Source organism: Salvia hispanica, chromosome 2 (assembly GCF_023119035.1).
Source record: "Salvia hispanica cultivar TCC Black 2014 chromosome 2, UniMelb_Shisp_WGS_1.0, whole genome shotgun sequence".
Classification (NCBI taxonomy): Eukaryota; Viridiplantae; Streptophyta; class Magnoliopsida; order Lamiales; family Lamiaceae; genus Salvia; species Salvia hispanica.
Genome location: NC_062966.1, coordinates 33,539,888 through 33,555,392, shown reverse-complemented (window position 1 = coordinate 33,555,392; position 15,505 = coordinate 33,539,888). Strand labels below are relative to the sequence as shown.

The 15,505-nt window shown below is 34.3% G+C and overlaps 2 protein-coding genes and 1 non-coding gene across 4 annotated transcripts; 2 read left to right on the top strand and 1 right to left on the bottom strand.

Moving 5' to 3' along the window:
- Positions 1-54: 54 nt before the first annotated feature.
- On the top strand, positions 55-126 carry TRNAW-CCA. Its single transcript has one exon. It is a non-coding gene; the product is annotated as a tRNA-Trp (tRNA).
- Positions 127-943: 817 nt separating this feature from the next.
- LOC125207396 (protein TIC 20-I, chloroplastic-like) lies at positions 944-3,738 on the bottom strand. 2 transcript variants are annotated; one of them, XM_048106718.1, is made up of 3 exons: positions 3,531-3,738; positions 3,124-3,336; positions 944-1,775 (listed from the first exon to the last, which is right to left on the bottom strand). In XM_048106718.1, exons 2-3 carry the CDS (start codon positions 3,311-3,313, stop codon positions 1,138-1,140), a joined length of 828 nt encoding a protein of 275 aa, XP_047962675.1. In that variant the 5' UTR covers positions 3,314-3,336; positions 3,531-3,738; the 3' UTR covers positions 944-1,137. The 2 variants fall into 2 exon arrangements, with proteins under 2 accessions (XP_047962675.1, XP_047962676.1); XM_048106719.1 differs by lacking the exon at positions 3,531-3,738 and having other exon boundaries at positions 3,138-3,321.
- A 1,149-nt stretch (positions 3,739-4,887) lies between these two features.
- On the top strand, positions 4,888-5,768 carry LOC125203819 (chitinase 1-like). The gene has a single exon (XM_048102281.1). It carries the CDS (start codon positions 4,902-4,904, stop codon positions 5,724-5,726), a length of 825 nt encoding a protein of 274 aa, XP_047958238.1. The 5' UTR covers positions 4,888-4,901; the 3' UTR covers positions 5,727-5,768.
- The last annotated feature ends 9,737 nt before the right edge of the window (positions 5,769-15,505 follow it).

Here is a 15,505-nt window from a genome sequence, read left to right as displayed (position 1 = left end):
ACACTATAACAATAAATTGAATAATAATAGTTGAAGTCAAGAAAATGATGAATGGGATCCGTGGCGCAATGGTAGCGCGTCTGACTCCAGATCAGAAGGTTGCGTGTTCGATTCACGTCAGGTTCAAATCTCCCGATCCTATACGGTCCATTCCTTTTTTTAATTTCCTTTTAAAATTTTATTCACAAATATATTACTGGAGTACTAACATAAAGGGAAAATGCAATTATAGATCATTCTTAGGTTCCTTTGTCCCTTACCTTTTGTGTTAAATGAAAAAATACTCACTGTTCAAATAAATTCCGTACGTCACGTCTTAGTTCAGACAAAATTGGATTATATGAAAACCAAAATTGGAACATTAGCCTCATGTGTAAGGGGCGAAAAGAGAAGTATTATTTCAAAGTTAAGACTCGAGGAGTGTATGCAAGTGTTTTATGCAATTTTAGTTGCGGGATTCTACTCAGCAACTTCAGATATACTTTAGTAATAGAATTTGGTTTCTATGAGTTGATGCTACTACAATCTGGTTGAGATATACTCCGCCGTCATCCAAAAACTAAATGCTTATATAATTTCCAAAAACATTTCATATCTCAAACAAACTTTCAGATACAATCCACAGCACTACATCTATACCTCACAAACAGAACTTCCTTATATCCCACTTCTTCCAACTCCATCATCTCAGTCATTCACAGTGCCAATCTTCTTCTTTGGGGTGGCGCCAGTGGCCAAGGGAGGGGGCGATCATGACAGTTTTCCAACACGGGTAAGGGAGAAACTGGCAGTTGGGGGATCAAATGTACAATGCATCCACTTCAATGAGTATAAAGGGTACTTCACCATGTTATATTCCTTTTAATTAAGTGACAAACCAAGATAGGTAGGCACAATAAAATGGAGAGAAGACAAGAAAAATCTGAAATCGTAAAGACAATTCTAAATCTAGAATTTGACATATTCATAACTAGCAATCCGCATAGCCTAAATCCTGGTTGCGAGGATATACAGAATTTCAAAAGAGAAACAGCACAACATAGTAAGCACAGAAAATTACAAATCCGGTCTCATTCTAGTATCTGATCTTATTTTTATAATGATACTACAAAATGTTCAAGTACTAACATACTGTCATTAGTCGTACGGAATCTGAATGTAAGCAGCATCACACACGAATGGAACGTCGGAATACATTCCAGCAAGGGCACACCTTATGCACTCCAACACTGTGAACAAATACGCAAATGCCATAGCAGTCCAGAAATGCATCCCAACCTTGCCCCAGTAGACAGCAAGCGGCATCCATCGACTCACAGTTCCAATAACTTGCAAGGCAATCTCCAGCAACATGCCCATAACCACGTGGAATCTAAAGAAATGGGGCCACTCCTTTCGTCTCACAACTCCAAGGTAAGCAACAAAGAAGTATGCCATCAGAAACCAACTCGGTAATCTCCCTAATGCTCCCAAGAAAGGATATGTTAGAAACTCAAAGTCCTCTAGAAAAGGATGTAGATGATACGCTGTTTCAGCATACATCCATGTCTCGTGTAGAGGCATCAGATAAGGGAGGCAAGCCAAAGTTCTCCACCACCATTTCGGCTTCTCTGTCATAGCAGGATATCGGTAACTGGTAGGTACATCTTTGGATGCTTTTGGAGCCAGCGATTGCCTATTCCTTTTAGGAAAACTGGGAATGGTATGAAACAAACTCCCTTTTTCTCCATGTAAGAGTGGTGATGATGTAGCAGAAAGAAGGAAGTGTTGGTTGCCTGCCAAGATATTCCAAAAATTAATTTCACAAAGAAAACAAAGGCTCTGCTAATCAGATCCATAAAGAGACTCATATCAAGTTATCCTATTTGAGTCATCATAATCCGGTTACTATTCATTCTACAATTCATGAAGATTTGATATACTTAAGATGACCGATACACTTTACTTACCATTTTGAAGTTTTACTAAACAGTTTTACTGAACCAGTATTTCTAGAAACACAAATTGGTGGACTAGGAGAGCAAGAATTGCCACAATCACATTGATCAAATGTGCAAATAAGTAATCACAATAGTCCAACATGGAAAATAATTTCCAGATACATTAGATGATTAGAACAATAGATCGGCACTGAATGTACACAGGCATATTAAATCAGAAAACAAGATTAATTGCAACTATTGCTCTAACCCAATAACAATTGTAGGCAGTAGATATATATGCGAGAATCAGATATCACCTGCACAGGTATATTCTAACTGTGAATATTGCCATCCCTCTACCATTGTATTCCATTAAGAGATATTGGACGCAAAATCATATGATAACACCAACACCAACACCAATAAATTCAATCAGATAACAACAGTGGTAGTAAGGAAGTGCCTCTAAATTCTGTTCTTACTACCATAGTGGCCATTCAAAAATAAAGGATTAGCATCAGATGACACCCATCCATGTAGCTAAATACTAAGTTCCTAACAGATAACAATCTTGGTGGCAACCAATCAACCACTTGCAGCTAGATTTTTATACTACTACCACAATACACTTACAAAAAACACAACACATTAACCAAAGATTAGGAAACACCTAAAGATTCGTTAGCAGTAATTTGTTGATAGATTAAGTCAGTGAGGGTACAGTATTAAGTTGCCAACATGAGAAACTCATGTTTGCTGATCACATCACACGTCAAGTCTATGCTAACATTGCAGAATTTTGTTGCATTGGGGACATTTACTATTCAAGATTAATGATATACTACATAATTGAGTATGTTTATCAAATTATTGGAATTGTCAAGGACCTCATGGTATCCCAAGTTTTCAATCCATCTAAGTAAACAATGGATTGCCATATGTTATTACTCCATAATTAAACACTCACATTCAGTCAACATATACAAAAGAGAGGTATCAGCTATACATATAATCATAGATAAGGTAAAATGTGAAGCACCTTGAACAGAGTGGCAGCAGAACAACGAACCATTTCTAAAATAAAATACTACTCCTACTGCCTATGCAATAGAAGATATAAACGAAAAGTCAGCTCCATCTCTGACATACACACAGCTTCAGAAAATAGGGCGATTACTCAATTTAGTCAAATTGAACACACCTAAAGATGCATACGGTTTAATTTCTGGAAGAGGTCCCCTGGAGCTTCCATAATTGAAAGACACAATGTTTCTGTGTGAGGGTTGGATGCTTGAAATTCTTGAGCTACATGTTCGGAAATGAAATGGATTTCTGTTGTAAGGGAGTAGACTGGAAACCCCAGAATTCAAACAACTCCCACTGACACTCATACTCCAGCTTCAAAATTTCCACCCTAATTTAAACAGAAAACAGACAAATTCTATATTAAAAAAATAATGTATGTATGGGCATATGCACTTGGAACCAATTAAACGAGCTAAATTAGTCTATGAAATACATTCCGATTCCGCGAGTTAAACCTCGAGCTCCAATTCCAAATTTATGCGAAAACACACAAAAAAAAAAATCATAGAAACCAGAGATTACCTCTCTTTTGAGACAAATCGTCGATGTTGCCTCTGAAAATACGACTCGCCGCTTGGCTCCGTCGTTCTCGTAACTCTCGTTCCGCCTATTCCTTAGTTATCTTTCTTATCTGGAACATGGGCCGGCTAAGAAGTGATAACATAGGCCCTTTAATAAAATCCCAAATTGTGCAGTTCAATAATTTGAGGAATGTGGGAATTACTATTTGTGCTCTCTCTCACAATGAACGACGGTGATAACATCTATTGAATTGTAAAATTAAACTTTAGCTAAAATTCAGTATTTTTCTAGAACTTTAAATTTGGTTATTATGAATTCAGATTTTGTAGTGGATTTTCCACGAAATTGGTTTTTTTCTCAATTCATGGAAAATTCACTATAATAAATAAGATCATGAATACGACTAAATTTTAAGTTAGTAGAAAAATATTAAATTTGGCTAAAGTTTGTAATTTATGGACCAATAACTTTGGCTCTCTTATTTAACATATTTGCTACACACTAAATATTACCGTATTAGAAAAAGTAATAATACTCATACTATTTAGATGGATAGTCTCGTGATAATTAGTTATAGCCTCCCTCTTTCAATTAAAATAATCTTATAATTTAATCTTAAATGGATAGTCTCATGATTATTAATCATGGCAATTATGATTATTAGTCATGGCAACCGAACGCCACCTAATTTGAATTACTACTACGTTAAAGCACATAAAATATTTGGTTACATACATTTGACATAATAGAAAAATTAAATAAAAAACTTAAATATTTGACCAATATCCCATTATAAAACTAATGTGTTTATCTTTTTAGTTTCAAGATGTGTATAAAATTTTTGTACGATCTAATTTTTTTTTTTTTTTTTTTTTTTTTTTTTTTTTTTTTTTTTTTGGCATTATATGGCCGCCCCGGTGCATGTGCCACCAATAATAGTATACTCATAGGCGACAACAATCAACTCTTGAAAATCACAAACATAATCGTGCATGAAGACATTTACAGTATATATTTTTTTTATTAATTCTAACATTATTCAATCTGAATTCTTTGTGGAGTTCGACTTTGTGCCAAACTGCAAGTCGCTATTAAAAATCCTAGTTAATTTGTTCACGTCTTTAAATTCTTTTGTCTCGCCGGCGGCCGTATAATCTATATAATGCAAAATGCACATAATTAAAACTGCATGATCAGAGTCTCTTATCTCTGAATGAATAATGGATAATCTTCAACTCATTCTCCTATTTCTTTCACTCAGCTCCAGTTTTCACCTAATTTGTGGTAAGTACTTTTGTAAATTACAAAAATATTATTGAATCAATAAAATTAATGTTTGTCAACATTTAAATTTTAGATGGAAGAAAGGTAATGATGGAATACATCGGCGCCACCGGAGCTCCGGTGAACATCGACGACGTCCCGATCAAAGACGACATCGAGTTCCACTTCATCCTCAGCTTCGCCATCGACGCTGACCCCTCCGGCACCCCCCAGAACGGCGTATTCTCCCCCTACTGGGCCGAAACCCTAACCCCAGACGCGGTGGCGGGCGTCAAATCCCGCCACCCAAACGCCAAGGCCATGGCCAGCCTCTCGGGGTGGAGCCTCGGCCCCAAAACCCTCTCCTGGTACAACCCCCGCGACCGCGGCCTCTGGATCTCCAACGCCTTCTCCTCCCTCCAAACCCTAATCCAAACCTACCACCTCGACGGCATCGACGTCGACTACGAGCGCTTCCCCAAGCACAGCAACGACAGCTTCGCCTACTGCATCGGCGAGCTCATCACCATGCTCAAGAATCATAGCCTCATCACAGTCGCCACGGTCGCCCCGTTCTACACCACCGTGGGGCCCTACGCAGAGCTCCACGGGAGGTATGGGGAGGTGATTGACTACGTCAACTACCAGTTTTACACGGATAAATTGAGGAGTCCGAAGAAGTATTTGGAGGCGTTTCGGAATCGGACGGTGGTGTTTGAGGGGAGTAAGGTGTTGCCGGCGTACGAGGTGGATGGGAGAGGGATTCAGGGGGAGGCGTTTTTTGAGGCGTTGGATTTGTTGGAGGAGAAAGGTTTTGAGATTTATGGTGCCATGATTTTCTCGGCTGATGCTTCGGCTGCCGGTGGCTACTATTATGAGGAGAGGACTCAGGAGTTTTTGCTCAATAATGCTACTCGCACCTTTCTTCATTAATTTCTTTTATCGCATATTTTGAATAATTAATTCTAAAATTGCTTGGGGTTACGTTATTTTGTTAGTATGAAAGTTGACGAAAAATTACCATATATGGACAAAATTATGTATATGATGTGGTAAACCAAAAAATACTACTACTACTACTAACTACGTGGACAGAATGTTCGAATACTTGAGCAGCGTTGCTTATTGCTTAATATAACTAGTTAGTATATCGTTCTTTTTGCTAGTGCATCTGTGCATGTAATATCAATAAATTCATTCACGCTACACACCAAATTCTTTTTTTATTAAACAATTAAGAAAAATATCAAAGTTTTGTTCACTACAAAAATTAAAGCAGTTTACCGACGGAATTAGCGACGGAAATATTTTCGCTGCGAATTACCGACGGAATTACCGATAGAATATTCCATCGCTAATTTTTTGCCTTTTTTAATTAGTGTATTTTCCGTCGGTAATTCCATCGGTTAAAAAGAATTTACCGACAAGTTCTTTACCGACGGACATATTTACCGACTAGTTCTTTACCGAGGGACATTTATTGTCCGTCGGTAAAGAACTCGTCGATAAATTCTTTTTAACCGACGGAAAATACATTAATTATAAAAGGATAAAATTAGCGACGGATTATTCTGTCGGTAATTCGTAGCGAAAATATTTCCGTCGGTAAACTGACATTTTTTTGTGACATCATGTATCTTATTTTCTATTTTGGTTCGTCCTTTATTAATATAACTAGGGATGTCAATCGGGCCGACCCATCGGGTTTCGGACCCTACTCGGGTTGCGGGTCAATCGGGTCCAGGCTTGCCGGGTTGTGATTTCTTTCGGGTTGTAAAAGTTCGGCCTTAACCCTAAAAGCTCGGGTTTCGGGCTAGCCCGACGGGTTAATCGGGTTGCTACCGATAAGGTTAAGGCTCGAACAATCCAATAGATCATGATGAAAATTAGTTATATTTATAAAATATAAAATATTTAATTATGATAAATTTGGTATATATGCTTAAACTCAATCATAAAATACTAATATTTGTGATATTTCGTGAAATTTTAATACATGTTAAAAAATTTAATATTCTTTTAGTGAGATTAATTTATATAACAATTATTATATTAATAAAAATTCAATACATAATTTATATATTTACCATAAAATTGAAAGTTATCTTTTTTTAGTTATCTATGTCATAAAATTAGTCAACGAAGTGTCGAATTAGGAGTAAAAAAATGAAAAATGAAAATTTTACCGGGTTACCGGGCCAGCCCATCGGGTTTTCGGGTCTGGCCCTAACGGGTTGCGGGTTAATCGGGTGCGGGCTTATTGGGTTTTATTTTTATCGGGCTAGAAATTTCCGACCCTAACCCTACAAATTTAGCGGGCTATTCGGGCCAGCCCACGGGTTGCGGGCTACATTGACATCCCTAAATATAACCCATATTCCACTATATCATTTCCCCCTTACATTAGTATTATACTCCCTCCGTCCCAACTAAGTTCGTACAAAACTTTTGGGCATGGAGATTAAGAAATACTGAATAGATTAACTAAAAGTAAAATAAAATAGGAAAGAGAAAAAAACAGGATAGACAAAGAGATAGTAAAGTAGATGATGAAATAAAGTAAGAGTGATCGGATGTTTTGTTTTTTGTCAAAAGGGAAATGACTCAACTTTGTTGGGACGTCCTAAAAAGAAATATGATTCAACTTTGTTGGGACGTCCTAAAAAGAAATATGATTCAACTTTGTTGGGACGTTCTAAAAGGAAATACGACTCAACTTAGTTAGGACAGAGGGAGTATATGCTAAATAGAGTGGGTCCCACATATCTCAACTTTTTAAAGTCATTTTTCTTTATATTGAATTTATTAAAATCCATGTTGGGTCATAGTATGACACAGTGGGACGGGGAGAATATTTTCCAACAATTTGACCTTTATTTTAGTTTTTACTCCCTCCGTCCCGGATAATTCGGGTTACTTTGATCGGGCACGGGTTTTAAGAATTGTAATGAAAAGTGGGTTGAAAAAGTTAGTGGAATGTGGGTTCTACCTTTATATATTAGTTTTATAATAAAATGTGAGTAGGAATGAGTTAGTGGAATATGAGGTTCACTGCCAAAAATGGTAAAAATGAAATGAGACAAATTATGTGGGACATACCAAAATAGAAAACTAGGACGAATTATCTCGGACGGAGGGAGTACTTGCTATTAGTATAATTGCATAATTTAGCCCATGACCTACTTTTACTATAAAGTGAGCATTACAGCTACATCAAAAATTAAATTACTATTAGTGCGTTATAGTTGGTCTAGTGATAGAATAGTTAATGTATGAAGTCAAAGATCTTAGACTTAAGTTTATCGTAATGCAACACGGTAAAAGTACAAAAAACTATGCCACAATCGTTCACGTTTAAAGTACTTCATTCGGTCCACCATAGTAGAGACATTTCTTTTCAGCATGAAGATTAAGAAAAAAATGTTTATTATTTTATATGTATGGAGAGAAAAGTAGAAGAAAGGAAATAGTAGAGTGAATAAAGTAGAAAGGTGAATTTTTACTCCCTCTTACAAAAAATAGACAAACTTGTAAATGATACGGATTTTTATGTGCAATTGGTAAAATAAGAGGGAGATGAGAACAAATAAAAGAAATAGGGAAAATATAGTGAAAGTAGTGTTAGTGGATTGTGAGATTCACATTATTAGTGATGTGTAATTGGTTAAAAACTTTCTATATTTAGACTTGCTCTAATCTTGTGGGATAACTTAAAATGATAAAATTAATCTATTTTTAGAATTAATAGAATAACATATATGAATGACTCAATTATAAAGTAACTTACTTCTCAAAATAAAAAAGTGAATCAATTAGTATGAAACGGAATAAGTGGGGCTGGGTTTAGGTATGCAATCGAAAAAAACTTTAGAATTGTAGTTTTGATGTTACGTCATTCTTTCTCCCTTTATTCAACCACGGTTAGTAATAAGGTTGGACACTTCATTTTCTATATTCGAAGTCAACCCCGATTAGTCAGGGTGGGTCAGGTGGCCTCGCGGAAAAATCATTCAGTATAATATTAATACTTTCTACTCAGCAAATTAACGCTTACGTCAGCAAATCGTTCAGTATAATATTACTCCTAATACTTTCTACTCGCGGAAAAAGTCATTCAGTATAATATTAATCATTCAGTATAATATTAATGCATACGTCAGCAAATTAACGCATGTACAACAATTCTTGTTTTTTTTTTAACTACAAATTGAATTCTTTTAGTAATTCTTCAAATACTACATACTCCATATCATAAGTTTAATCATTCTTCGACTAAATATTCCTAAAGCAAATCAAATACTAACCTTACATATGTGATAATCACAAACCATAAATATAGGCCATATGCTTTACATTTGGCCGGCCTACAGTCAATTCTAATTCTAAAATTAGTCAACTTGAGAGAGCGATGCACTATTTATTAGTGCTAAAAATACATGCAAATATATAAAGTAGATCTAGTATAGCTAAAGGTCAGTATCGAGATATCGAATACGGGGAATAAGATTGCAACTGACTATGACTATCATATACTAAGCGTCATATACTATCTAGAGACACGTGATTTTTGGGTTTGATTTATAAAGCTAGACTGAAATAAATGAACAAATAACAGGAAGCATAAAAACTTATGATACAAAACAGGCAAATGAATGTAGAATTTTAGGATCCAAAACACAATCGACTTCCTTGAATTACGGTCTCTAGAGTTATTAGTCGGTCACTTAACTAGATTAAACCCCCTCTCGAGGTGAGAAATACGTAGATTAGATGTTGAAATCAAATTCCCCTTTAAATCTCTAACATACAACTCCTAAAAGATTGTAAGACCAATGACCTCACATGAAACTTCAACCCTCCCGAGTTTTATTGAATTAAAGTGTGAATTATTCCTCGTCCAAGTAAATTATTTCGTCTCCCGAGTACTCTAATAAACTCTAACATGTATTCAAAAGGTAGCTAATCAATTGAATATAAAAGGCACAGGGATAAATCAAATAACTGCAAGAGCTAACAAGGAAAATCAATTGAATATCTTCAAAAAAAAATCCACAAAAGATGTTCTACTCATAGACAAGTAAATACACCAATCAAAGTTCGAGACATGAAATACATAGATAAAACCCAAGGTAGAATCTTCAATCTTCAGTCTTCCCTTGCCTGGATCTGCAGAGCTCCGTTCCAATGGAAGATAGATGATTATGTGTGGAATATGGGATGAATGAATGTGTAGATGGGGAAGGATTGGAGGCTCTGAGATAGAGAACATGAATTTGGTTAAGAGGTATTTATAAGGTGGAAAAAGGTTTAGCTTTGATAATTTTCGTGCCCTACACTAAATGGGAGAGATTGGACTTCACAATATAATAATTTCTTTTCTTCCGTGAATTTCCGCCTAAATTCCCGTCAGCTTTGACTGCTCTGAGCAACGTTCGTAGAATAGACATAACTTTCTCCACAGAATTCCGATTGAGACGTGCGAGACGTCCACACGAAGCTCTTTTGAAGACGACGAGAATGGTATGAATTAAGCATTGATTGGACTTCAAACTCGCTAGAAGAATGGGCTCCAACAAAGGCTCCTACACCTTGGCCTTTTTGCACCTTTTTTTTCTATCTTTTTCTATCATTTATCAACAAACATATCAAAAATACCAAATGTATAACATATGCAATTTAAGAATATAATTTGCATGATTGACATTTAAAATGAGTCAAATTTAGCCCTTAAAAACATGCAAAATCTGTGTTTATCAGAGAACTTGTTACTAATTAGGTCATTTTTTTTATTATTTTTTGAGTTTATTTAGGTATACTGATGCGTAATAAATTGATATCTATGGACGAGTTTGGAGCTAGCTAGGAATTGAAATAGACGACCTTTCAATATCGGAAGTTGCAATGGATTTATGAAATTTAAACTCTATTTTATGGAATGACTTTATGTGTCATGATGAGATAATAAACTTTTACTATATTTTGGAAGGGAGCTGATAATCTTTCCATAGTTTACTAGAGATCTTTTCGTATCACACATATTATAAATATGGGTGGAATTTATTATTATTCTTATAATCTTATTAAAAAGAAATGAATTAAACTAATATTCATCATTCTCTTATCACGGTTCCTCCCTTCTTAAAAAAAACTGATTTCTCTCCCAGTCTCTCTCAAGTCACGTCAATTCATCTCTATTTGTGCTCAATCCATCGATAGGAAATATATATATCCTATGATAATGTTAATTTATCGTCAAATATTTTGTTGTTGAATAATAAGTCGGGAGTTGCCAATCAATCGATAGGAAATATATATATCCTATCATGTTGTTAATTTATCGTCAGATATTTTGTTGTTGAATAATAAGTCGGGAGTTGGCATGACATAGTTAGCTTAATTAATTTGACTATTGATTTAGTGTAATGTTTCGAATGTTTCACTCCACCCGATATTAAATAAAGATATGGAATGACAAATGGTGCATGATGCTAATAAACAGTACTCCCTCCGTTCCATAGTAATAGAGTCATTTTGTCATTTTAGTGCATTCCATGGTAATAGAGTCTTTTCCCTTTTTAGTAAAAGTCAACACATTTTTCCACACCTACTTTACTCTTTTTTCTCTCTCTTCATCTCTTCACAGTTTTCACTTTCTACTTTATTTTCCCTTTACTTAACTCACCTAACACAATTTTTCTTAATATTCGTGCCGAAAAGAAATGTCTCCACTAATAGACATAGAATGCCACAAAAGCATTTCAATTTTATCTACGAAACCTAAATATAGAGATAAATGATACGTGGCACTCCGTAAATTTAAGATTGTTAAAACAATTACTCCCTTCGTCCCAAATAATTTGATCCAGTATTTCATTTCGGACCGTCCCACATAATTTGACCTATTTCACTTTTACCATTTTTGGTAGTGGACATCATATTCCAATAACTCATTTTTACTCACATTTTATTATAAAGCTAATATAAAAGTAGGACTTACATCCCACTAATTATTTCAACTCATTTTTCATTGCATGTTTTAAAATCCGTGCCCACTTAAAGTTAAATCGAATTATCCTAAACGGAAGGAGTACTGTTTAAAAGCGAAAGATGGTAAATAAAAGTTTGCATAAGCTGAGGACGGTGCTCGCGTGTACTTTTTTTATTCAACTGCAATTTACTTTTAGAAATCCATCTCATATCATATCTCATCACCAGCTCATCACCCTTTACTACTATTTGTTTTCTTTTTCTTTAGTTTCTCTTTTTTACCAAATTATTGCACTCGTCATCAAAGGCATAAGAAGCAATTCGGAAACAGCGGATCGCCTCTGGCCCCTATATACTGTCATAGTATTATCTCTTTTAAAGCTGTCAAATGTTAATTTCTTTTCACTTAACTTACAAATAAAAATTGCATAAAATTTCGTATTAGATAGGAAACGTTCCATTTAAAGTGAAGAGATACTTAAAGAATAGGTATTTTAAATTTTAAATTTAGTATTGGATAGGAAAAGTTCCATTTATAGTGTGTTTATATATAATTCATGTACAATATTTTTAGGACTTTTATTTTTCAATGGAAATAAATTTTTACATTAATTCATATATATGAAGAATTTAAGTAAGAATACTTTTTTATTATATGTATCGTGAAAATTTACAGTGGATGCATCTTCTTGTTAAATACTTCATAATTCTAGGGTAACTAAATATTTTATGGTTTCCATATATGTGGTACTCGTGAAAATTCTGGTGAACGAATTTACTAGGGTGCATTTTCACTCTTTTCAGACATTTTTGTCTTAGAACTGCCTTAGTACATCTAAATATTTATTTCTCACTCCATTCATGACTTCTCTCTATGCTCTATTATTTCCACTTTGAACTACCCGGAACCTGTTTGTCGTACTCACTCTTAAATTAATGACAAAAACATTAGCATTATAAATAGAGTACTAGTACTATATAAGAGGGATATAGCACTAACACACCACAAAACAAAGTAGCCAATGGAAGTGCAAGGGGCGGCTCTGGGAGCTGCTTTTGATCTGCTCCTAACATCAGTTACTGATGCAAGCAGGAAAGTGGCTGGCTTCATCTCCCAGCTAGAGAGAGTCAAGTCAACACTTTGTGCGCTCAAGCCCTCCATCGATGATATAGAGATCCTGAACGTCATCTTGGACCGGCCTCCCCGCGAAACGGAAGCTTTCACGGTTCGACTAATGAGGGCCGAGCTGCTGGTTCGGAGGTGCGCCAAGGTCAGCAAATGGAACTTCTTCATGAGGCTTTACTATTCAAACAAGCTGAGCAAGTTGGAGGCCTCTCTACTCAACTTCTTTCAAGTCGATGTGGCGGCTCTTCACCTGTGCGAGACCAAGAGGATTGCTGTCGTTGTCAGTGATTTGCAAGAGAAGGTGAATGAGATTGCCAAACACATGAGAGATAAATGAAACTCACGTGTGTATATTTTATACTAATGTAGTACTACTTCATATGCATGCATGGACGACTTTGATAGTCTTAAAGTTCCAAATAAAATTTCGTTTAGTTAGTTAGTTATGTTTCTTGTGTCCAAATCTCGGATTCATGAATTTAAGAAGACAAGTTGATTCGAGAGTCATAATCATACTCCTTTACGTTAAGCTATGATTCACTCCGATCCATTGACAATCATTTTCTGATGGAACTTTATTATTGTAGGCTTGAAATTTAAATCCCTTTCACGTTTGAAAAAAAAAGTAGATTAAATTACTGTTGAGAAAAATTAAGCTGTTACTACTATGTCCAGTTTAAACGCTATGATCAACGAGTTTGTTTGGAAGAGCTACAAACAATTTTAAAACAATGTATTCATATACCGTTATACGTCTGTGTCTATATCATCAATGAAGAAAAACTAGCCAAACATGCTAAAGAAGAAAAACTGTTGAATTAATGGCGTTCTCCAATAAATTTTTATTTTGGTTTTTGCATGTAAATTTTGAAAATCATGTTCTTCAGCCTTTACAAACTAATGCCTCTCAACACTAAATTCTTGGGTATTAAATAATAGAAAGGGGCGCATCAATGGTTGGTGACTGTTTTGAGGTTGAAGAAGAACAAGAAAAGTGAATAATTTCTGGGATATTGGGCTTTTAAAGTGAACTTATTAATTTTGGGCTCTTTAGTTTTATTTTAACTAGTATTACACCCGTGCTATGCATGGGCTAAAATAATTTAAAAAATATTAATTTTAGAATGTAATTTAATTAACTAAAATTATAAACAATACCATTACATGAAAATTGTTAATTTTAGAAATGGGTTGACTTTTTACCAAAAAAGGGAAACGAATCCATTACTATGGAACGTACCAAAATGACAAAATAATTCCACTACTATGGAACGGAGAGAGTAGTATAATATTATATGTTTAAAAATATTATCACCATTTAAAACTTCTAACTCCGAATTCTTTTCAAAATCTAGATTAATTTAATATTATGAGTTAATTTATTATTAGACACATGCTTATTTTGTATTTTAACCTTTTAAATTAGTACTATAATTTCTAATTATTAAATGAATTCATTAATACGATTTTATAATTTGTGATTAAATTTTAAAGAATTCATATTTGAATTCCATAGTTGGATAGATAGCAAATGATTTATCTCTATTAAATATAACACAAGACATTTAACATTTAAGTCTGATTATAATTTCTAACAACTTAATTATCATATTTAAAATTTTAAAATTTCGGATTAGTTATTAATTACTGAGATTGATTCATCCAAAGTTTGGGTATATAATAATATGTTTTAATAATAAATTACAAAATGACAATATTATTAGTGTGACATGATAAATTCAAGGGCATGGATATTTTCCGGATTTAAACAACTTTCTTATGTAAATTACCCGTAATTCAAAAATAAAATAATAATAGAGTCAATTGAACTCTATGATCTTATGAAAAATATAGTCAATTAATTTCAATAAGATTACACGGCTTCATATGTTATGCTTTGATTGAAAAATGTATATATAATAAATAAATTTGTTCCAACAATCATGGCGACACTATAAATGCATTAATTGCTAGGTTTGGCCGAAAATGCTTCTATTCCCTAAAATACTGCATAGTATTACTTCCAATAAGAAATGTATGTGGAATAAGAAATATATAAATAAATAAATAAAAATATCTTGTCATAAAAAACCGTTTCCAATAGTATATGTGTATACAATTTGTTATTTTAAAAGAAAATATCCCTATAAATCTATAATCTAGCTCTAAAACCGTCCTATACATTACATATATAAAATTTTAATTTCAAAAAGGAAAATATCCCTATAATTTAGCTCTCGGAACCACCTTCAACATTACATAAGCAGCCCTTCTCTTCTCTTTATTATTCTTTGTTGGTGAAAACCGTTGCTCTCTTTGTATTTTGTCTGCCGAATATATTCTACAAACACAAAGAAAAATAATACACACCCTTAAGAATATCTTCATTTCGGTAGAGAATTCGTGTGGTTGAGAAGCTCACTCTTCGCCTTCGACCCTTCCTCTTGCAAGAACTCGAGCAACTGGAACATCAAACGCCTATCCATGAAAAATAAAGTAGTGAGTGAGTGAATTTTTAGATACCAAATACCAATATTTATAGTTCCTACAAAATGGAGAGTTTCTATCCTTGTAAACCTATGTGAAACATGGTGAGTGA

What these genes read in the sequence shown, in the direction of transcription:
- LOC125207396 (XM_048106718.1), bottom strand. Translation starts at nt 3,313, where the DNA reads ATGAGTGTCAGTGGGAGTTGTTTGAATTCTGGGGTTTCCAGTCTACTC. An exon ending in TAAACCGTATGCATCTTTAG is followed by an intron (nt 1,776 to 3,123) that starts GTGTGTTCAATT and finishes ATATCTTGGCAG; the next exon opens with GCAACCAACACTTCCTTCTT.
- LOC125203819 (XM_048102281.1), top strand. Translation starts at nt 4,902, where the DNA reads ATGATGGAATACATCGGCGCCACCGGAGCTCCGGTGAACATCGACGAC.